The 22,407-nt window shown below is 46.7% G+C and overlaps 1 protein-coding gene across 1 annotated transcript; it reads right to left on the reverse strand.

Moving 5' to 3' along the window:
• Positions 1-10,938: 10,938 nt before the first annotated feature.
• LOC143839130 (uncharacterized) lies at positions 10,939-22,357 on the reverse strand. Its single transcript, XM_077340962.1, has 4 exons — positions 22,154-22,357; positions 20,724-20,939; positions 18,683-18,777; positions 10,939-13,862 (listed from the first exon to the last, which is right to left on the reverse strand). The coding sequence occupies exons 1-4, from the start codon at positions 22,194-22,196 to the stop codon at positions 11,592-11,594; spliced, it is 2,625 nt and encodes an 874-aa protein (XP_077197077.1). The 5' UTR covers positions 22,197-22,357; the 3' UTR covers positions 10,939-11,591.
• Positions 22,358-22,407: the final 50 nt, after the last annotated feature.

Below are 22,407 nucleotides of genomic sequence, written 5' to 3' on the forward strand. Positions count from 1 at the left end.
TCCCCAAAATGGAGTTTACCAATGTTTTTCCTGGTTTCCATTTGTTTTTCCAATAAAACTTCTCTCTCCCAAAACAAAGAGCCAGTCCTAGCCTACCTGCACTTCAGTGGAGTACAAGACACTTCAGAAAAACCTAGGAGGTGTCATGTTTGAGTCTGCAGGGATCACCTATTCAAATAACCTGCCTCCATTGTAGAAGGATGCTCGGTTTGCCAGCTCCCAACCTTTTATGATTGTCCTCATGGCCGCCATTTTGTGTTGGTGCCCACTCCCTGTTCTCCAAATTCCCAAAGCTGGAGGCCCATGTTCCACCAGAATATCTGATTCTTTCCCCAGCTAACAAGATAATAGCAGCCTGAGATGAGGAGTGTTTGGGAATGTATGCCTATCTTCTCCTTCCCTTGGATAATACCTGTGATGAACAGCACAAATCTCATTTAAACGTCCTCACCACGCCTGTGTAATTTGTGAGACTTGGGTAAGAAAAAATCCCTTCCCATTTAAAAAAAATTAATCCAGAGCCTGAGAAAAGAGGCTATGATTCAGTTCCTGAGTCCGTGCTTAGCTTGCAGACGATCCCAAGTTCCTCCCTTGGCGTCTCCACCTGAGCAAGCCTTGAGTAACAGATGTTGGCAGGGACCTTTGTTGCCAGGAAGCCTCTGCCAGTCAGATTAGACCAGGGGTAGTCAAACTGCGGCCCTCCAGATGTCCATGGACTGCAATTCCCAGAAGCCCCTGCCAGCGAATGCTGGCAGGGGCTTCTGGGAATTGGAGTCCATGGATATCTGGAGGGCCGCAGTTTGACTACCCCTGGTCTAAGCCTATTAAAGAGGAGAGGGACTAATCAGGCAGTGTTGCATATTAGGCAGTATGTTAGGCAGTGTTGTACATGCTGCTATACCCGTTCCTATCTCCCCATTTCGTTTTTATGCTACCCTGCCTTTTAAATGAGATAGCGCACCCCCAAGAGGTGGGTGAGGTGGCCCATGCCCTCCTTGAGGTTACGGAATAAAGTCAACCACTTACATGAATAGCTTGTGAACAACTGTGAAACAAAAGATCTAACAAAGTGGCTAAAAACAAAAGACCTAACAAAGATGGAGAGAAAAAAAAAAGAACTGATAGATGATATCACGTTTCTTTCAGGTTCACCTGGTAAACTAATTGCTTCTGCAGCAAGTAAATACTATTCTGCACGCCTGTTCTATCCTCGCCCACACGCCCTTCCTGTCCTTGACACAGAGCCAGTGGGATATAATTGGTCCTGCACTGCTGATGCACCGACTAAGACCTGAATAGTCACACCTGGATATACTTAACCTGTGGGCTCAACCAACCCTGTGATCCACACCACATTACATGCCACTAAATTGGGGAAACCAAACTGGGGTGGCCTGTTAAAGGCCAAATGGCAAGATGGAATGGCTGGTTCTCCACTGGGTGGCCTTTCCTACTATACTTGCTTTTAGTGACACAATACCTATCAGAAGCCTTCCAGGTGTTCTATGCTGTACTGGGTGTCTCAAAATTAAACTCTGGAACATGTCTTTATAAATAATGCTGGTTACTAGAAACACTGCATTTGGTTTATGGGATTAAGGCATATTTTGATTGATCGGGGGCTTTCTTTTGTTTTCTTCCAAAACATTCTCAAACTCCATTGCTCAACAAATTTATCAGAACCCAAACCAATATCAGGTAACTTCTGTTTATAATGGGTTAGTTCTGTCATATTGGCTTCAGATTCCATGTAGCCATTCTGTGGTTGATGGAAGTTCTGTCCATACCAGGATGCTGCAATGCGGCTGTTCAATACAACTTCCTTGGCAGTCTTTAAACAGCAGCTGGACAGATATTGATCAAGGATGCTTTAGGCTGATCCTGTGTTGAGCAGGGGGTTGGACTAGATGGCCTGTATGGCCCCTTCCATGATTGTAATATGCTGCTATGTGCATCTCTGCAGTTAACAATAAATCCAATATTTAATATCCAGTCCCAGAGGCACAGTGGCTCTTTCTGCTGAGGGTAAAAACATCCCTCCAAGGTCAGGCCAATTCTCAGAAAGTCTCAAATTATCAGAAGGACATGTTTTTTTATGCTAGGATGTTTTGATGTTTTAATACCTCAATTGTATGATTGTTGTCACCTGCCCTGAGCCAACCTGGGAGGAATGGGGTACAATTTTTTTAAAGTATTATAATTATTACTAGGGGCCAAGCCAGTTGCATTCAGGAATACAACAGGTGCTAGATTAGGGGGGTGGAGTGAAAGAACTCTGCAGATGGCCTCTCCCTCTCCCCAGGACCTGGAAAGGCTGCAGGCTGGAAGCCCCCAGGAAGGAAACTCACCGGCAGGGGCAGCTTTCATGTGGTAGGGATCTCCAGCCTCCAAGCCTCGGCGGAAAATGGAAGGAGGAGGGGGTGGTCAGAGGTGGGGACGGAAGGTGATTGGCTAGCTGCTGGACAGACAGGCAAGCTGGTTGGAGGAGGAGGCACTCTGGGGCGGGACAGCCGCCCTGAGTGGGTGTTAAGTGATGAGTGGCACTTAAGCGATGAGACACGCTCCTCCTCCAAGGCCTTACCAGAAATATATTATGTGGAACAGATAACATAGGTAGGGTGATGCTGTTGCAGTCTTCTTGCTTGTGGGCTTCCTAGAGGTAGCTGGTCAGCCACTGTGTAAACAATATGCTGGACTTGACATGCCTTTGGTCTGATCCAGTAGGGCTGTTCTTATGTTCTCAATATAATTTCTGGATCTGTATTCTACATTCAATCTTGAAGGAATCTTGAAGGAAGGTGACACAATAAGACCAACATTGAGCCTTGGGGGGCACTATGTCCTGTGATTTCCTGAATTAGTCCTGGCACCCAATCCAAAGTGTTTTTTGGGATCTCTGGACAAGCCCCTCAAAAGTGAAACTGGTCAGCTATTGAAGAATGACAGCATGAACCCATAACAAAAGGAATCTGATTTATCCTTGCTGTATGCTGACTGTCCATGTGGTTGCGATGAGTCGGACACGACTTCGCACCTAACAACAACAACAACAATGCTGATTGTCTCTTTTTTGAATTATTCTGATTGCAGCGGAATGTGGAATTCCCCTGGAGTAGCGATCCCCAACCTGTGGTCCGCGGACCACATGTGGTCCTTCAACTAATTGGAGGTGGACCCCGAAGGACGCCTTCTCTCTCCCCCCAGCCCTTTACAACACACTTCATTGTTGTGGCGTGTCTGTATCTTATTTTGAAGGGATGTTTAAACATTACCATAGCGATCAGAGAGCGCTAGGGCAGTGGTTGAGAGTAGAGGAGTAAACTACCCCCTCCCACCGGGCCTCTGTAAAAGGCGTTGAGTGGTCCCCGGCGTTGAGTGGTTCCCGGTGATAAAAAGGTTGGGGACCACTGCCCTGGAGGACCCGTTCCCCATGGAGGACATGTCTACAAATACATCAGAGGGAGAACAGGGCAAGCTGAGGTTGGTTGGTGGCAACCTAGAGACACCAAAGGCCTGGCCTTGGCTTGTTAGCCTGCAGTATGAGAACAAACACTTCTGTGCAGGGACCTTGATTGACAAGCGCTGGGTCCTGACATCTGGACACTGCAATTTTAGGCATGTACAAAGATCATACCTTTGGGAGTTTTGGATTCAACTAACGCATTGCAAAGCTAAACAAACTTGCTGGAAAGTATAACACAATCTGTGTCAAGTTACTGCTAGTATTGTACCACAAGCCTATATGGATATTCACAAACTGGAGGATGAAATTTATATAGATGATTTTCAAATGACTCCTATTACTTGTCAATGAGAAGGAATATCTCCTGCTGCTTTGAGATACGGTGTACGTTGAGGCTACATAACAATCGTATCGTGTTGTTGTTTTTCTGTTGAAATCTGCTTTGGGCCCCCTGGGCAGAAAAGCAGAGTGTGTGTGCGCTTCCAACTTATGGCAACGCTATGGATGAATGATCTCCGAAATGACTATCATTAATATTGTTGCTTAGGCCTTGCCAACTGAGTCAGTCCACCCCATGTTGGGTCTTCCTCTTTTTCTGCTGCTTTCAACATTTCTTAGCATTTTGTTTTTTTCCAGTGAGTCTCTTTTCATGATGTGATCAACGTACGATAGCCTCAGCTTTTTGTTTTTTTTGTTATGTGCGAAGTCGTGTCCGACCCATCGCGACCCCATGGACAATGATCCTCCAGGCCTTCCTGTCCTCTACCATTCCCCGGAGTCCATTTAAGTTTGCACCTACTGCTTCAGTGACTCCATCCATCCACCTCATTCTCTGTCGTCCCCTTCTTCTTTTGCCCTCGATCTCTCCCAGCATTAGGCTCTTCTCCAGGGAGTCCTTCCTTCTCATGAGGTGGCCAAAATATTTGAGTTTCATCTTCAGGATCTGGCCTTCTAAAGAGCAGTCAGGGCTGATCTCCTCTAGGACTGACTGGTTTGTTCGCCTTGCAGTCCAAGGGACTCGCAAGAGTCTTCTCCAGCACCAGAGTTCAAAAGCCTCAATTCTTTGACGCTCGGCCTTCCTTATGGTCCAACTTTCGCAGCCATACATTGCAACTGGGAAGACCATAGCCTTGACTAAACGCACTTTTGTTGGCAGGGTGATGTCTGCTTTTTAGGATGCTGTCTAGATTTGCCATAGCTTTCCTCCCCAGGAGCAAGCATCTTTTAATTTCTTTGCTGCAGTCCCCATCTGCAGTGATCTTGGAGCCCAGGAAAATAAAATCTGTCACTATCTCCATTTCTTCCCCTTCTATTTGCCAGGAATTGAGAGGGCCGGATGCCATGATCTTTGTTTTCTTGATGTTGAGTTTCAAGCCAACTTTGGCACTCTCCTCCTTCACCCGCATCAACAGGCTCTTTAGTTCCTCTTCACTTTCTGCCATTAGAGTGGTATCATCTGCATATCTGAGGTTGTTGATATTTCTCCCTGCAATCTTGATCCCAATTTGTGACTCCTCTAATCCCGCATTTCTCATGATGTGCTCTGCATACAAGTTAAATAGGCAAGGCGACAGTATACAGCCTTGCCGAACTCCTTTCTCAATTTTGAACCAGTCAGTGATTCCATGTTCAGTTCTCACTGTTGCTTCTTGACCTGCATATAAATTTCTCAAGAGACAAATAAGATGCTCTGGTATTCCCATCTCTTTAAGAACTTGCCACAATTTGTTGTGCTCCACACAATCAAAGGCTTTAGCATAGTCAATGAAGCAGAAGTAGACGTTCTTCTGGTACTCCCTAGCTTTCTCCATGATCCAGCGTATGTTGGCAATTTGATCTCTAGTTCCTCTGCCTCTTCGAAATCCTGCCTGTACTTCTGGAAGTTCTCGGTCCACATATTGCTGGATCCTAGCTTGTAGGATTTTGAGCATAACTTTGCTAGCATGAGAAATTAGTGCGATGGTGCGGTAGTTTGAACATTCTTTGGCATTGCCCTTCTTTGGGATTGGAATGTAAACTGACCTTTTCCAATCCTGTGGCCATTGTTGAGTTTTCCAAATTTGCTGGCATATTGAGTGTAGCACTTTTACTGCATCGTCCTTTAAGATTTTGAATAGTTCAACTGGAATGCTGTCACTACCACTAGCTTTATTGTTGCTCAGACTTCCTAAGGCCCATTTGACTTCACATTCCAGGATGTCTGGCTCCAGGTCAGTAACTACCCCATTGTGGTCATCAGGGATGTTAAGCTCGCTCTTGTATAGTTCTTCTGTATAATTTTGCCACCTTTGTTTGATCTCTTCTGCTTCTGTGAGGTCCCTACCATTTTGGTCCCTTATCATACCCATCTTTGCATGAAACGTTCTCTTCATATCTCCAATTTTCTTGAAAAGATCTCTGGTCCTCCCCATTCTATTGTTTTCTTCTATTTGTTTGCACTGTTCATTTAAGAAGGCATTCTTATCTCTTCTAGCTTTTCTCTGGAATTCTGCATTCAATTGGGTGTATCTTTCTCTTTCTCCCTTGCCTTTCACTTCCCTTCTCTCCTTAGCTATTTGTAAAGCTTCCTCAGACAGCCATTTTGATTTCTTGCATTTCTTTTTCTTTGGGATGGTTTTAGTTGCTACCTCTTGTACAATGTTGCGAACCTCCGTCCATAGTTCTTCAGGCACTCTGTCTATCAGATCTAATTCCTTAAATCTATTTGTCACCTCCACTGTGTATTCGTCAGGGATATGATTTAGTTCATACCTGAGTGGCCTAGTGCTTTTCCCTACTTTCTTCAATTTAAGCCTAAATTTTGCAACAAGAAGCTCATGATCTGAACCACAATCAGCTCCTGGTCTTGTTTTTATTGACTGGATAGAACTTTTCCATCTTTGGCTGCAGAGCACATAGTCAATCTGATTTCTGTGTTGACCGTCTGGTGATGTCCATGTGTAGAGTCGTCTCTTGGGTTGCTGGAAAAGAGTGTTTGCTATGACCATTGTATTCTCTTGACAAAATTCTACCAGCCTGTGCCCTGCTTCATTTTGTACTCCAAGGCCAAACTTGCCTGTTATCCCGGTTATCTTTTGGCTTCCTACTTTAGCATTCCAATCCCCCATGATGATAAGCACATCATTTTTGGGCGTTGCTTCTAGAAGGTGTTGTAGGGCTTCATAGAACTGATCAACTTCATCCTCTTCAGCAGCAGTGGTTGGGGCGTAGACCTGGATCACTGTGATGTTGAATGGTTTGCCTTGGATTCGAACTGAGATCATTCTGTCATTTTGGGGATTGTATCCCAAGACTGCTTTTCCTACTCTCTTATTGATTATGAATGCTACTCCATTTCTTCTGCGAGATTCTTGTCCACAGTAGTATACCTGATGGTCATCTGAATTAAATTCACCCATTCCTGTCCATTTTAGTTCACTGATTCCTAAAATGTCGATGTTCAGTCTTCTCATTTCTTGTTTAACCACGTCCAGCTTGCCTTGATTCATGGATCTGACGTTCCAGGTTCCTATGGAATAAAAATCTTTACAGCATCGGACTGTCTTTTCGCCACCAGTTACTTCCACAACTGAGCGTCCTTTCGGCTTTGGCCCAGCCGCTTCATTCATTCTGGCGCTACTCGTACTAGCCGTCTGCTCATCCCCAGTAGCATATTGGACACCTTCCGACCTGAGGGGCTCATCTTCCAGCGTCATATCGTTATGCCTATTGGAACTGTCCATAGAGTTTTCATGGCAAAGATACTGGAGTGGTTTGCCATTGCCTTCTCCAGTGGATCACCTTTTGTCAGAGCTCTCAGCTATGACCTGTCCGTCTTGGGTGGCCCTGCACGGCATAGCTCATAGCTTCACTGAACTACGCAAGCCCCCTTGCCACAACAAGGCAGCGATCCTTGAAGGGGGTAGCCTCAGCTTAGCAGGGGACAAATAAATAAGTGAATGTTATTTCTCTTCTAGCGTGCAAACAGGCAAAGTTATTCTAGGGAACACCTACCTGCTGTCCACCATAAAAGGCTGGACCCAGGTCCATGTGAAAATGGCATACCTCCACTCCAACTTCAGTGGCTTTCCTTCCAGCAATGACCTTACTCTGTTGCCTCTGGAGAAACCCATCCAGACAGGTACCTTGAGTGGCAGCTTATTTTCCTCCTGACCCCAGGGCTCAGGAGTCTGACATGCGAGACTTGTAAGCTATTTCACATGTTGCCAGATAAGAGGAATGTTAGTGTATGCAAATATCAAATAAAAGTTAGTTGCAAATAAGGGCCAAATTACTCATGCCACTGGAGTTTGGTGATTAAAAGGGTGATGTGGCAAAATAACTGGAAGCTCTGATGTCAGGTGATCCCAGACGGCTGTCCAGTTTCTCAACTGGAAATAACCCTTCAGGCTGCCTTAAGTACTGGTGGGAGAACATGACAGGTATGCATATTGGGCCTGTCTTTTTGCTTTTTTAAGGCCTGAAAGCAGTCTGTTAAGGGTGATGCGAGCTGGTCTGAGAGGTCTGCTCTGTGGTGGTTGGGTCATGTATGCAGTTATCCTAGGTTTACCAGTCCTCCCTCCCCGATGGAGATTGGGATTCTACAACCCTGCTGCTGATCAGATGGCTAAATGCTGCACGAAAAAAGTGGACGATTCCAAAATTGTAACAAAGGAGAGACAGAATCTGTCCAGTGGCTTAATTAAGTATAAGAAGATAAAAAGTCTCTTATCTCATTTATTTAGACTTTGACTCTGCCAAAACGGTCTCTAGATTCATTTGTTTTCCGTTTTCAGTCTGGCTTTCATCAGTGGCAATGAGTCCGTCCTTGTTAGTGTTTGAATATAATGAGGCAAATGCTCTTGAGCCTTCTGGAAAACCCTCCCAGGTGAGATCAGGGCCCTGTGGGCCCTAAGACAGTTCCGCAGGTCTGCAAAATGCAGCTGCTCCACCAGGCCTATGATTGCAGCCAGGGACAATGCTGGGATTCTGGCCTCCCTGCTCAAAACATCAATCTGTTCAAAACATCAGCCAAATGAGCACTAATACTTACATCGTTCCTCTCACTGGGAGAGACGAGGCAGCCTTGGAATGATTTATTGATGATTTTAATGTTTATGATGATATTGTTTGTATTGAGTTATTTATTGTTTATTATATGTGTTATCAAGGCTATGGTCTTCCCAGTTGCCATGTATGGCTGCGAAAGTTGGACCACAAGGAAGGCCGAGCGTCAAAGAATTGAGGCTTTTGAACTCTGGTGCTGGAGAAGACTCTTGCGAGTCCCTTGGACTGCAAGGCGAACAAACCGGTCAGTCGTAGAGGAGATCAGCCCTGACTGCTCTTTAGAAGGCCAGATCCTGAAGATGAAACTCAAATACTTTGGCCACCTCATGAGAAGGAAGGACTCCCTGGAGAAGAGCCTAATGCTGGGAGCGATCGAGGGCAAAAGAAGAAGGGGGCGACAGAGAATGAGGTGGCTGGATGGAGTCACTGAAGCAGTCGGTGCAAACCTAAATGGACTCCGGGGAATGGTCGAGGACAGGAAGGCCTGGAGGATCATTGTCCATGGGGTCGCGATGGGTCAGACACGACTTCGCACATAACAACAAATATGTGTTATCCACCCTGAGCCTTTGAGGAAGGGCAGGTTATGATTATAGCTACAGTTGTTATAGTTAATGTTAATGTTATTAGCTGCCGGCAAACCCTTTCACTTACACTGGAATATTTTTAGAGTGGTAGAAATTGAGTATTGGATGGGAATAGCCAGGCATGCCATCTGGGTAAGCTGAATATGAAAAGAATACAAAGCTAAAGTGAAGGGCTTTTTGAAATCGTTGTGGCTTTTGTAAATGTTCAGGTGTTTAAAGTTGAAACATCCAACATTCCTTTTTAGAGAGGCTATAAATAAATCATTGGGATTTTCTCCTTTTAAAAACATGTATCTGGCTACTGTTTCCATAGGGTTATCGTATAGAACTTGGGCACTTTCTTATTCAGCTAAAATTTCTTCCTCCTAGGAGTTCATTTCCTCCTCCTCTGTTCTAACTTCACACCAACCCATAAATTATGCTCAGAGAGCGTGGCTGACCCGACGTCATCCGGCAGGATTCCCAGCAGGCTTTCGAATCCCTGTCTGTCTGACTGCACCGGATTGGAGCATGTCTCAAATCCAAATACTATTCTGTGAATTGCACTCCAGGCCTCCTGTCAGTTCTTAGGTAGCTTATGGTTGATGACACTTGAAGCCAGATAATGGGCCACTGATGGATACCGGTTGTCAGTAAATTGCGCTCCAGTGTCTTGTGGGCAGCAAGGCAGAAATATTCCTCTTTCCTTTCCTGCTATACCTGCAGGTAGATTTTTGGAAGCCCACTTATATGCAAGATGGATGGACTTTATAAAATGGTTGGTGTTATGAGCTGGGCTAGCGATGACTGCGATCCGGAGTTACCAATTGTCTACACAAGGATATCATCTTACCGGGGCTGGATTTCTGCAATCACAAATGGAAAAGTCTAATGGGATTCTCTCCCCCCCTGGGCACCCACACCAAAGTAGGGTGTGTAAAACACCTCAAATGGTTGGGGAGATAATATACCCCCTTTCTAGATACAAATGTACTACATACTTAAGATGCCAAGGAGTAAAAAACTAATTAGACACATTTGCATTTTGAGTTCCTGCGATATTGTTAGTCAACACTGCAGCTCTGAATCCAAGTTTCCGCCTTTTGTTCAGAGCCATCTCTAGAGAAACATCAGGTGGTTTTACCATCTTGCTCCTAATGGTTTTGGAGCGAATTGGACTGAGATAGGTTTTCATGATTATTGTACTGTGGAATGACATCTACTCAAAGGGCACCAGAACTACGGCCACTGAAACTCTTCTATCGTGTTTTCTGGAAGCCCTTTCATCAGTTACTTTGTGCAGTAGCCCATTCAAATAAAAACATGGGTCTAATGTCCTTCATATGTGTATGTTTGTCTTCTTGGTCTCGAGGCTGATGATACATTCCATGGGTGCACTTGGGCAAATAGAAACCATGCTCTGGATCAGAGGAACTCCTTGGTTCATGACTGCTCTATCACCACCACTGTCCTCACATTGCATGAAACACCCAAGGTCTCAGAGAGAGAGCATAAGTACTTTGACCTTTCACTTCTTGACTCTTCTGAGCTAATGGGACACACTGGGGCTACTTTGCTCAGAATTCCCCCACCCCTCCACCCAAGGTGACCCTGAAAAATGTAACATCTCATTGGTTTCTTCCTGTAATGACTAGCTCCCCTGTAACGACTAGCTCCTGGAAGATGCAGCAAACCCAGGCTGACTAGCAGTTGATCCTCCTCCAGCACTATCAGTTCTAATTGGTAATCAGTCCCAAGTGGATCTTTTGCTGTTTTTAAGACTGAATAATACCCAACAAACCCTTGCCATTTGGTGAACTTTCATTATTAAACGGCATATATTTCGTATGTAATTAGCAGCTATATCAGTAATTAAAAATTAACACGTGGGTTTTATCTTCCTGTCTCAAGTGTAAATGTTAAGTCCTTCGCTTAAGAAATCACATGGATCAAGCAGACGGTAACTCTAGCAGTTAGGTGATATCTCACTGAGTCCTGGTTTATGGTCTGTACTGACGTTTCCAATGGAGAAGACCTTGACCAGCCATTACGATATCTGCTTTTAATGAGTAAATGCTCCTTTGCAGGTGGATGGTCTAGCTTTCTCCACATCACAGTCCTAATAATTCCTGCAAAGCACAATGTTTCATTAGCGTCCTGTCAGGAGATCCAGATGAAAGGACTTATTTTTCTTTTTCACTCAGGACCAGAGACATCCCAATGTAAGGAACACAAGTTAAGGCTGAGGTTCTCCACTTAGCTCAAGTCAGTGCTGGGATTTGGAACTGTCTTCTCAGTAAAAGTCCACAGACTTCTGTCCTCCTTCACATTTTCAAAAACCAAGCCTTTCTCCGTTTGGTCCCACTTTCCTCATTGGGATGGGTGTTGTGCCACAAAGACTCTGTAACTGACCATGCATCTTCCAGAAAAGCCATTACACCTGAGAAATGTCTGACCAGAGCTTGCTTTTTTGTACCAAAGAGGAGACCATAATTAAATGGGCCTTCACGGCACTGTCATCTTTGAAGCTTGCTCTTGAAATCTGATCTTGGGTTCAGTGCGCTCAACAATTGCAGAGCGCTAGACAACAACTGTGGCTTCTGTTCTTCTCCAGAAATCCCATTCTGCATTTTGTGCATCAGCTGCTGCACACCCTTATCTTGTAAGCGGAACAAGAGGTCCTTCAAGGCATTCGTTGGGAGGGGATTCTGGATCTCTTCCTGCTGTACAATGTTGCCAGACCCCAATGCAGCCTGTACCAAAGCGTTGATTCCTGCCGTACCCCCATCCTTGACGTCTTTATTTCTGAAAAAAGAGAGGATGAGAATGCGCAGGGTACTGTTGGACTGGAGAGGGGGAAATGGTAGGGGAACATTAAGACCGGGGACAAGAGGCCATGATGGTGTGGTGGTCGTGAAGGAGGTGGCAGAAGTCGTTGCCTTTGTGGGTGTGCTGGCTGTGTGGATGGGCAAGAGGGAAGTAGAACTGGGAGCAGCTGTGGCTGTAGATGAGGTGGAATCTGTGGAAGTCTCCAGGGGCTCAGGGTAATCCACAACGCAGGTCCCTGTGTCAAATGCAGTTGTGGTGGTATGGGTGGTGGTGCCAGAAGGGGACTCCGGAAGGAGCTCCGTAGCTGTGGCAAGCTCAGAGAAAGACTTGGTCAGTGCTATGGTTGTAGCCTGCGTAGGTGCGGCCATGGTGGCCATCTTGGCTGGCTGGAGCTCAGGTTCCATTACAATGGCATGCTCAGGGAAAGACTCGGTCGGTGCTATGGCTGTAGCCTGTGTAGTTGCGGTGATGGTGGCCAGATGGATTTCAGGTTCCATGACAATGGCAAGTCCAGGGAAAGACTCAGTAGATGCTGTAATTGTAGCCTGTGTCGGTTCTGCAGTGGTGACCATCTTGGCTGAATGGAGCTCAGGTTCCGTGATTATGCCGTGCTCAGGGAAAAACTCAGTCAGTGCTATGGCTGTAGCCTGTGTATGGGCTGCAACGGTGGCCATCTTGGCCGGATGGAGCTCATGTTCCATGGCAACGGCATGTTCAGGGAAAGACTCAGTCCGTGCTATGGCTGTAGCCTGTGTATGGGCTGCAATGGTGGCCATCTTGGCCGGATGGAGCTCAGGTTCCATGACAACGGCATGCTCAGGGAAAGACTCAGTCCGTGCTATGGCTGTAGCCTGTGTATGGGCTGCAATAGTGGCCATCTTGGCCGGATGGAGCTCATGTTCCATGACAGCAGCATGCCCAGGGAAAGACTCGGAATTTACTATGATTGTAGCCTGTGTATGTGCTGCAATGGTGGCCATCTTGGCTGGATGGAGCTCATGTTCCATGACAACGGCATGCTCAGGGAAAGACTCAGTCCGTGCTATGGCTGTCGCCTGTTTAGGAGTTGCGACTGGGGCCATCTTGGCTGGATGGAGCTCATGTTCCATGGCAGCAGCATGCCCAGGGAAAGACTCAGAATTTACTATGATTGTAGCCTGTGTATGTGCTGCAAAGGTAGCCATCTTGGCTGGATGGAGCTCATGTTCCATGACAAGGGCATGCTCAGGGAAAGACTCAGTCCGTGCTATGGCTGTCGCCTGTTTAGGAGTTGCGACTGGGGCCATCTTGGCTGGATGGAGCTCATGTTCCATGACAGCGGCATGCCCAGGGAAAGACTCGGAATTTACTATGATTGTAGCCTGTGTATGTGCTGCAAAGGTGGCCATCTTGGCTGGATGGAGCTCATGTTCCATGACAATGGCATGCTCAGGGAAAGACTCAGCATGTCCTATGGCTGTAGCCTGATTAGTTGTTGCGATGGTGGCTGGCTGGATCTCAGGCTCCATAATGATGGTAGCGGTGCTGGTGAGTTCATTTAAGAATTCTTCTGTCATGGTAGTGGCAGAAGAAGCTTCTGGGGCGGCTGTGGCAGTGCTAGTGGGGGTGAGCTCCAAGACAGAGGTGGCGGGTACAGAAGAGGACTTTTGGGCAGCTTTGAAAGCAGCGAGGATCTGGGCAACAAGTTTGGAGGCTGTTTCCACAGCACTACTAGAGAGAAGTTTCGCAAGGGGCGCTTTGGTGGTCGTGGTGAGGAGAGGTGTCCTTGAGATCTCTGTGGCAGCCATTGTTGGGCTGGCAAGAGATCCAGGCAATGATTCTGTGCTGGTTATGGGGGGTCCGGCGTGGAGCTCAAAAGTCTGCTCTGTGGTCGGTATTACAATCTCATCAGGAATGCCTTCTGGGTTGTCCTCTACAACTGTTGACATTTGCGTTGTCTCATCTGGACACAGAACCCTCTAAAAGAGAAATGTAATAGATCCTATAGTAGCCTTCTTTCACTAACATGCTAAAACTTGTCAAAACCATCCGTTCTCGGATTTCATTTGGACCAGCCTACCTTACTTTTCTAGACCATGGTATAATGAAAGCTTGAAGCTCATCGATGCTCACTGTGGAACAATGTCCAACACAATCCTATTTTCTCATCCACCTGTCACCCGCTATTTTATTCTCTTTATGATGAGGCATATAGTAAGTGGTTACAGTCACCGTTCTGAAGGAGAACAGGGCTCATATGTTTCATCTGTTGTCACATGAGAATTGTGGGTAAAGAAGAAGCTGGAGACCCTTGAGGACTTGCAAGGGACATTTCATATTGATCCCACGCTCACTATTTCCCTTCCCTCTGTCAGCCCTCATTGCCTCTGCCCTTTTCCTGCACCTTTCTTTCCTTTTCACCCACCAACCACCCTACCTTTACCTGGCCCTGTCATCAGCTGTCCCTCATTTCTTCCCCCTTGCAGTCTCTACCTAGGAAAACTATGGTCCAGTTGCATGGTGGGGAAACCCACGACTTGCAGGGGGCATTTCACTTTTTCCTGTACCCTCCTTCCCACACTATTTCCTCTTGCTTTTCTCCTGGAAGCCTTCATATGCTCACCTTTCCCGACTTCCTCCTAACCAACCTATGATTTTCCTGCCCCCCCCCAGCTATATTGATATATATTTACTTCACTTATATCACATAACGGGGACCAAAAGCTGCTTACACCATTCTCATCTCCTCCATTTAATTCTCACAACAACCCTCTGGGGTAAGTTAGTCTGGAAATGTGTGACTGGCCCAAAGGCACCGAGTGAGCTTCCGCAGACAAGTGGGGAGTTGAACCTCGGTCTCCTAGATCTTATTCTGAATCTCTAACCACTACAGGTCACTGGTTTTTTGGGAATGGTTGATGTTGAACAGTAGCTAGCAGCCTGGCCTGGGACATTGTTGAAAGTTCCCTGGGGTTGCTGCCAAGGCATGACCCCAAAAGTTCTCCCCTAATGGCCAAAACAATTCTAGAAAGGGCCCTGCCCCTCTCTTCCTGCTTTTTACTGCCAGAAAGCAAGGCCTGAAAGCTGGCAATACTGTTGTGGTTGCTTAGCAACAGCCACTGAGGACATTCATTTCTTAAAGCTACCAGTGATGTTTTGATCATTTTGAAATTTTTAACTCTCAATTTAAAAACCAAATCCAGATTTTCTGCACATCTGGGGCTTTTTCATGTTGTTACTATCACCCCCCCCCATGCTCCCCCCCCCAGACTATTGCTTTATTCAGGTCCTGCACTTAAGTTGGTAACCCCATTCAGGGCCTTTGGTTCACATTTGCCTGTTGATGGCAGGAGACCTCTAGGTAACTGAGGCCCTGTCCCCCTGATGTTCACCTGATTGGGTAGAAACTGAGGCAAAATGCAGGGGGGGGGGTGACAGGATATCAACTATCTGGGGGAGTTCTGGGCCATTTGACCTTTAAGTGCCAAGGGTAGCCAGGAACTATATGGTCAGAACTGGGGCAGTTCCAGGCCATTTGACCTTTAAGTGTCAAGGGTAGCTCTAGGAATTGCCAGGAACTCTATAGTCCGAACTTCCTTTAATTAGACGAGGGGCATTAATCTTTGTAATCTGGAAACCAGTTTTCATTTGGGAGATCCCCAGACTCCAACTGGAGCTTGGCAACCTTCTTTGCCAAGTGAGAAGTGAGGAAAATTACACTGAGAGGGAGGGGGAGGAGCAACCCCCCCCTCCCCCGGTCTTTGCTTCCAGCTCCACAGAAGTTGTGTGGAATGGCTAAAGAAAAGAACACCAGTTTTGCTCAAAAATACCTGGCCAACTGGCCCAGAAGCAAAAGTCAAACAACCCCACTGCCTCCAGCATGAACCACAGTGCTGTTTTCTGATGGTTATTTGGCAACCCTTCTCTTTATGGGGCAGAGATGACCCCCTTCGACACACCATGCAATATGTTCTTCGACCCCTTCTTCCACTGCACATTTCTGGGAAACAATAAACACCATTCCTGAACAATGCAGGAATCAATTTACATTTTCAAACATTTTGCAGTACTGTGTGTGTTCATTTGCAGAGGCCTGGGTGAATGGCCTTGGACATTGGGGCAGAAGTTTGACATGTTTTCAGAGGCGAGATGCATATTATAATCCATTCTGAAGTAAAATTTAATTCAGCCTTGTGTCCATTTGATAAACAGGAGGTCAGACTGCAGTAAAGAACTCCAGACGTAATTTGGCTAGGCCCTGGAAAGTTCTCTTCAGTTCAGTCCCAAAACTCTATTGTGGGCCATGGGTAGTAGAATAATGGAGTGCCTCTGAGCATGTACAGAACAAAAGGCTTTAATTGGTTCCAGGCTGCACCAGCTGCTTTTTTTGTGTGAGGACTCCTGTGTACAAAAATGGGAGGTCTCCGGAGCATGTGCTTCATTGCTGGAGGGGTGGAGCCTTGGGTTGAAATGAACTTCTTCCTCCTTTCCCCAAAGCTAAGCTGCAAAGCTGGTGGTTCCATCACTAGAGGTAAGCAATGCCTGATTCTCCCACCTGAGGTCCCACCTGGTTGCCATCCAAGGCTATTGAAGCTGGCTAGCCCAGGTAGAGACTTTCCTCACACTTTGCTGCTAGTGACCATTGTGAAACTTTGAGGGAACTATTTTGACATCTGCCATTTCTGCGGAAGAATCTGTGTCAGATGTCTACCAGGGAACCTTGTGTGTCCCTGGACAGCCCGTTTTCAAAGTGAAACAAGCAGCACATGTCCCATGCAGTGAGAACCACCACTTCTGCATGAAAGACAGGCACCAGTGAGATGTTTGTCTGGACAAGGCCTAAAACACAGATTTCAGAGGGTAGCTGGTTTTGCATGGATTGGAGATTTAAACCCTGCTTAAATCACATGTTTGGGTGTATGGTCCACTCCTTGGTCAGAGGAGGTTTAAAATGGGGGTAAGATGGGGTCTGTTGTTGCAGCCAGGGATGCCAACCTCCAGATGGGGCCTGGGGATCCCTAGGAATTACACCTCAACTCCAGATAACAAAGATCAGTTCCTCTGGAGAAAAGGCATGCTTTGGATGATGGACTCTACCGTGCACCCTGCCGAGGTCCCTCTCCTCCCCAGGCTCTATCCCCAAATCTTTAGGAATTCCCCAACCTGGAGCTGGCTGTTCCCCCCACCCCACGTCAGTGTCCAGCCCTCCTTGAAACCCTCTCAGCCAGGGCCAAGCGTGGTTTTCTTGCGAGCTGCAATTAATATTGGGCAGTATTCAGGTGGGTTGGCTAAAGACACGACCGTGAGCCAGCCCGAAACAGCTTTGGAATCCTAAGTACAAAATTAATGCTTCTCACGTAAAGGAGGACTTGCGCATATTTGTACTGAATGTTACTTTTGTCAGCAGAATAATGGAAGAGTCCTTTGGGAAAGGGCTGGCCCTCCCTTTTCGGTGTTTTCCTGAAAGGAGCAGAGATTAACAGGACTGTAGGCCATGCTCAAGTACTGGGACCTCCTTGTATTTTGCACCTCGGGCTCCACACCTGAGTGCAGACTTGAAGCAGAAAGCAGCCTGAAGAACAGAACTGTAGCTTTTCAGGGAAACGTGAACACTAAACCCTTTCAATGCTAATGTGGATGTAGGGGTGCCAGCTCCAGGTTGGGAAGTCCCTGGTGATTTTGTGGGTGGAGCCTGAGGAGGTTTGGAGAGGGGGGGATTGTATTGGGGTATAATGCCATACAGCCCAACCTTCTAAAGCGGCCCTTTTCTCCAGGTGAGCTGATCTCTGCTGCCTGGAGATCAGTGGTAATCCCGGGAGATGTCCAGCTGCCGCCTGGAAATTGGTAACCGTTTGTGGGTGCAGGAGGGACTTGTCAGGGGAGAATAGGTGAAGGGTGTTTAATGTTCCCATTGCCCACTGACTCTCACCTGCAAATGACCCCTCTTGCTCACAGAGTTTTAGGATCGAAAGAAGCCAACCTGTAGCCAAATTGGTGGGTGGGGGTGGGGGTGATGCATTGGGGTTCCCATTGGGGTGTTTGTAGAACTTCAAGTAACATGGGCAGTGACAAAAAGTGTGGATGAGAAGAATGCTGGAGAGGAGAAGAAGAGCTGGGGGTTTTATACCACGCTTTTCACTACCTGAAGGAGTCGCAGAGCAGCTTACCCTTCCTCTCCCCACAACAGACACCCTGTGAGGTAGGTAGAGCTGAGAGACAGAACTGACAGAACTGTGAAGTAGCTCTAAGTGAACTGTGACTAGCTCAAGGTCACCCAGCTGGCTGCACGTGGAGGAGGAGTGGGAAATCAAACCTGATTCTTCAGATTAGAGGCCGCCACTCTTAACCACTTCGCCACGTGAGAGCTCCATACGCCTTATAGGTGCCGTCTCTAGACTAAGGGGACAGTTTTAATGGTCACCCGGGAGGGAAAAGTAGTTGTGAATTTCCTGCTTTGCGCAGGGGGTTGGACTAGATGACCTTTGGGATTCCTTCTCTCTCTGTGCTTCTAATGACCCATTTGTTGAAAAAGCATTTACACTGGAGGTGGAGAGAAACAAGCAGAAGCAGGGAAGGGAGTTTCCTCTTCTCGACATGTTTTCATCCTAACCTCTCCAAACAGCGGGGGATTTTACTCCCCTACCCAGAAGTTTCCCTGAGATTTGCAATGCTTTTTCTTCTCTCCCTCAATAGCTAAGCTTCCCGCACAAAGTGCTGCTCTTCTCCTTACTTCTTCCCTTAGGCTACGCTTTCTGCCAATTACCCTTTCCAGAGCTTGTCTTACTCCCCTTATCCTCACCTTGGCAAAATATTTCTTCATGCTGCAGCGATATAAAGCGAAATCACAGAAGCCTGTAAAGGAGGAATTGTCTGGGAAGTCGGAGCATATCCACCCTAGAAGAGAGGCTGAGGTTTAGAAGAAGGGCACTTGATAAATGCTTGCTGGATACTTAAATTAGTCTTGGCTCAGCCACTCTGCTCCCCCATCCCTGTAATCCCCAGGTTGCCATCGGAGCATGTGCCGTGAATCCGAAAGAGGCATTTCCACCCCTTTCGTCTACTGGAACAATGATTAATGTAGTGTCAAGTAGGACAGCCAGGCTGCAACCTGCAAATCGGCACTGTTTCAAGAAACCTTACAGTGCAGTAAGAGATTGGGGCGACGTAGGTAACCCCATCTTTTGCTCCCATGATTCAGTGTCTTTCCCCCACAAGCAGGCTTCTAAATATATAACTAATTTAAAGGCATACTGTGGGTCTCCGGTTTGCAACCTGGCACCCCGAAGGCCAAAAACACGGCAGCGGAGTTTTTCAAAATGTTGCTTTCAGACCATATTTGAGGAATGTCTCCTGAAAGCAAATACAAACATGCCACACATTTCAGCCGGGGGAGTAGATTTATTACTACGCTCTGTATGCAAATTTAAACCTCTGTATGTATATTGGAACCTATGTTGCTTAGCTTGCTAGCCAAAAAGGTCTGTGGCTAAGCAGGCATGGGAGAATACATTTTAATTAATTAGTGGAACTGAAGTGTGGCAAAATCATTCAGGCTTTGTGAGGCTTAATTTAATTAGATTTGCAGCAGCACGGAGATTTTATAAAATGCATGACTTTTCTGGGAAACAAGTTTGTTTGGTTCTGGGTTCTTGTTTTTTTGTTTTGCATAGCTCACTTTGAAATGTAGGAAACTTTGGTGAGAAATAATTATTTATCACCCCATTTTGTACCAGCAGTCACTTGCATTTCACAAAGCAACTTTAAGGATGGAGTGTCTTGTGGCTAGGCATGTGTACTTTTTAAAAGGGAACTAATAACCTTGTTCTTAAAGCACATGTTGCATAAAATGCTAAAACATGCTCCATTCTCTTCCCAGCATATGAACTGTACCCAATATGGCAAGAACTACTTTGGGAGAGCTTCATATGACTTCCCTTAAGGCGTCCTGCTATAATAACTGCCTCCCCAATTATATTATGTATACTTCCCAATTATATTATTACCGGTCAAATTTTTCTATTTGGGATATCCCCAATTATATTAGACTTGTTCACGTGAACAGAACCTAGCGAAATGCTGACTGTACTGATTCCTAATTACAATTTTGCGCAGAGATGACACATCTTTTTAACATCTCCAAGGCAGAGGAAATTCATGAAGGCTCTGACTCCTCTTTCCTCCTGCTCCAATAGTCCCTTCACCCACCTCCTGGCCCTTCTGCTGTAGCAAAGAAATTATTTTTGTCCTAAGGCTACTGGGAAAAGAGTTTTTTTTTTTGTATTCCGCTTTTTACTACCCAAAGGCGTCTCAAAGCAGCTTACAATCACCTACTCTCCCTCTCGCCACAACAGGCACCCAGTGAAGTAGGTGGGTCTGAGAGAGCTCTGAGAGAACTGTGACAAGGTCACCCAGCTGGCTTGATGTGGAAGAGGAGTGGGGAGTCAAACCTGGTACTCCAAATTAGAGGCTGCCCCTCTTAACCACTACACCAAGAAGAAGAGTAAGGGCAGGAACTATTCCGGCTATGCGTACCCTCGGTTTCTTGGAGACCTTAATGAAACAGGCACCATTTTTGTGGAAAAACCCCGACAGCTAAGAATGCGTGGACATTTTGTCAGTCTTACCAAAACGCTTCCTGCTTCCTGTGAAAAATCTCCAATACATTTAAGTTCCCCTCAGATAAGAAATTAGCCTCAAACTGAATTTGGGGGCTCCGGTGCTGCTCATGGGCTGAAGAGATCTGGCAGCTTAAAAACGAAATATGTCCCCAGTTCTCTCACTGGCCTCCCCCCCCCCCCCCATCACAGCCTTTCCAATCGGACTGGTGCAACTGGCCTTACCGGTAGGGATGACGCCATGGTTCTCGTACCGATCCAGGGCTTGGATGGCAGGATCGAAGCAGCCGTATACGGCTCTTCTGTAGCAAACAGCATGGAAAACGTGACGAGCAGCAAGAGTCTGGAAAAAGGACTCATACTCAGCCTCTGAGAGCGGCATCCCAGCCAGTGAGGACTCCTGAAGCAGGGTTTCAGTCGTGAGCGGCCAATTTGAAAAGACTGTGTAAGCCAAACAGAAGAGGCAAAGGAGTGAGCTACAGGTCAGGCAAGGAAATACGCCAGGCAAGGCTGAATAAAGCTGTGGTTGTCCCTTCTCTGGAGGTTTCATAGAATCATAGAGTCGGAAGGGACCTCATGGGTCATCTAGTCCAACCCCCTGCAGTATGCAGGACACACATCCCAATCGCTCATTCACTGTACCCTGCCACCCCCTTGAACTTTCACAGAATCAGCCTCTCCGTCAGATGGCTATCCAGCCTCTGTTTAAAAATCTCCAAAGATGGAAAACCCACCACCTCCCGAGGAAGCCTGTTCCACTGAGAAACCGCTCTAACTGGCAGGAACTTCTTCCGGATGTTTAGACAGAATTTCTTTTGAATTAATTTCATCCCATTCGTTCTGGTCTGTCCCTCTGGGGCAAAAGAGAATAATTCTGCTCTATCCTCCATATCCTCCATCCTCCAATTCTGCTCCATCCTCCATCCTTTTAAATACTTGAAGATGGTATTTCCTTTACTAATTGTATTGCTGAGCAGGGTGACAGGGCTACTGGGCATACAGAAGATGCAAGATTTTACTTTTCTTGCATGAAAGGCCACAGCGTTATTATTATGCATATGAGTGGATGCATGGGGGTGGGCGGATCCCCCCCAAACACTCCCCCAACCTGTGACCAGCCAGCAGGCCCTCATGTGGAGTCCGAGCAACAACCAAGTCAAGCTCCCCCTACCACTCAGGCCTGGGAGGTGATGCACATGAGCCTCTATGGCAGGTTCCCCCGGACATCTGTCATGTGCCACGGCCGTCCCGGCAGCCGGGGGCGATGCCCCTATCCTGCAGGAAACCAGCCTCTTATGAAGGCCCCCAAACCTTGTGGCCAATGGCACATAGGCACAGCAGGCCCAGCCCCCTAGGATCTGTCCACCACCATACCGCGAGCAAAAAGATGGAACCATCAACCAAACGTATATAGAGATGGACAGGTGGGAGGGTAGGAAAGACTTTGGCAGCATGGGAGAAAATAAGAGGCTGCCTTCCAAGCCCGCCATGAGCCTATTGGGGAGTGGCGGGATACAAATCGAAGAAATAAATAAATAACATATATATTAAAAATAATTAACTCCCACCCATTTGGGAAACCCCGGGCCATCGAGAAACCCCAGGGTATCACAACCCCCTGGTTGAGAAAGCCTGGCATAGACGTTCCAGCTTACCAAGAACAATCAGGAGAACCTCCGTTTGTGTGGCCCAGCCCATCTTTACAGTTGGGTGTGCTGAACACAGAGTTTTTTGAAAGGACGAACCATTCGAGCTAATGACGTTTAGGGTTTGTTGTGTCCTCGCTTTATTGTGCTTGCCCTCCTCTACTGCTACTCTGATCTCTTGGGGATCAAAGCAAAACAGCTGTGGACGCGAAATGACTGTGGCTGCAGTGGGTTAGGTCACAAGAGATGCTTTGTGTGACATC

This window comes from Paroedura picta, chromosome 5, assembly GCF_049243985.1.
Source record: "Paroedura picta isolate Pp20150507F chromosome 5, Ppicta_v3.0, whole genome shotgun sequence".
NCBI lineage: Eukaryota > Metazoa > Chordata > Lepidosauria > Squamata > Gekkonidae > Paroedura > Paroedura picta.

Bases quoted from the DNA above. Each gene is read 5' to 3' on its own strand.
- LOC143839130 (XM_077340962.1), bottom strand. From the start codon at position 22,196: ATGGGCTGGGCCACACAAACGGAGGTTCTCCTGATTGTTCTTG. The intron at 20,940-22,153 runs GTAAGCTGGAAC...TGGCTTACACAG, and splicing joins GGTTCTCCTGATTGTTCTTG to TCTTTTCAAATTGGCCGCTC. The intron at 18,778-20,723 runs GTAAGGCCAGTT...CCTCTCTTCTAG, and splicing joins CCATGGCGTCATCCCTACCG to GGTGGATATGCTCCGACTTC.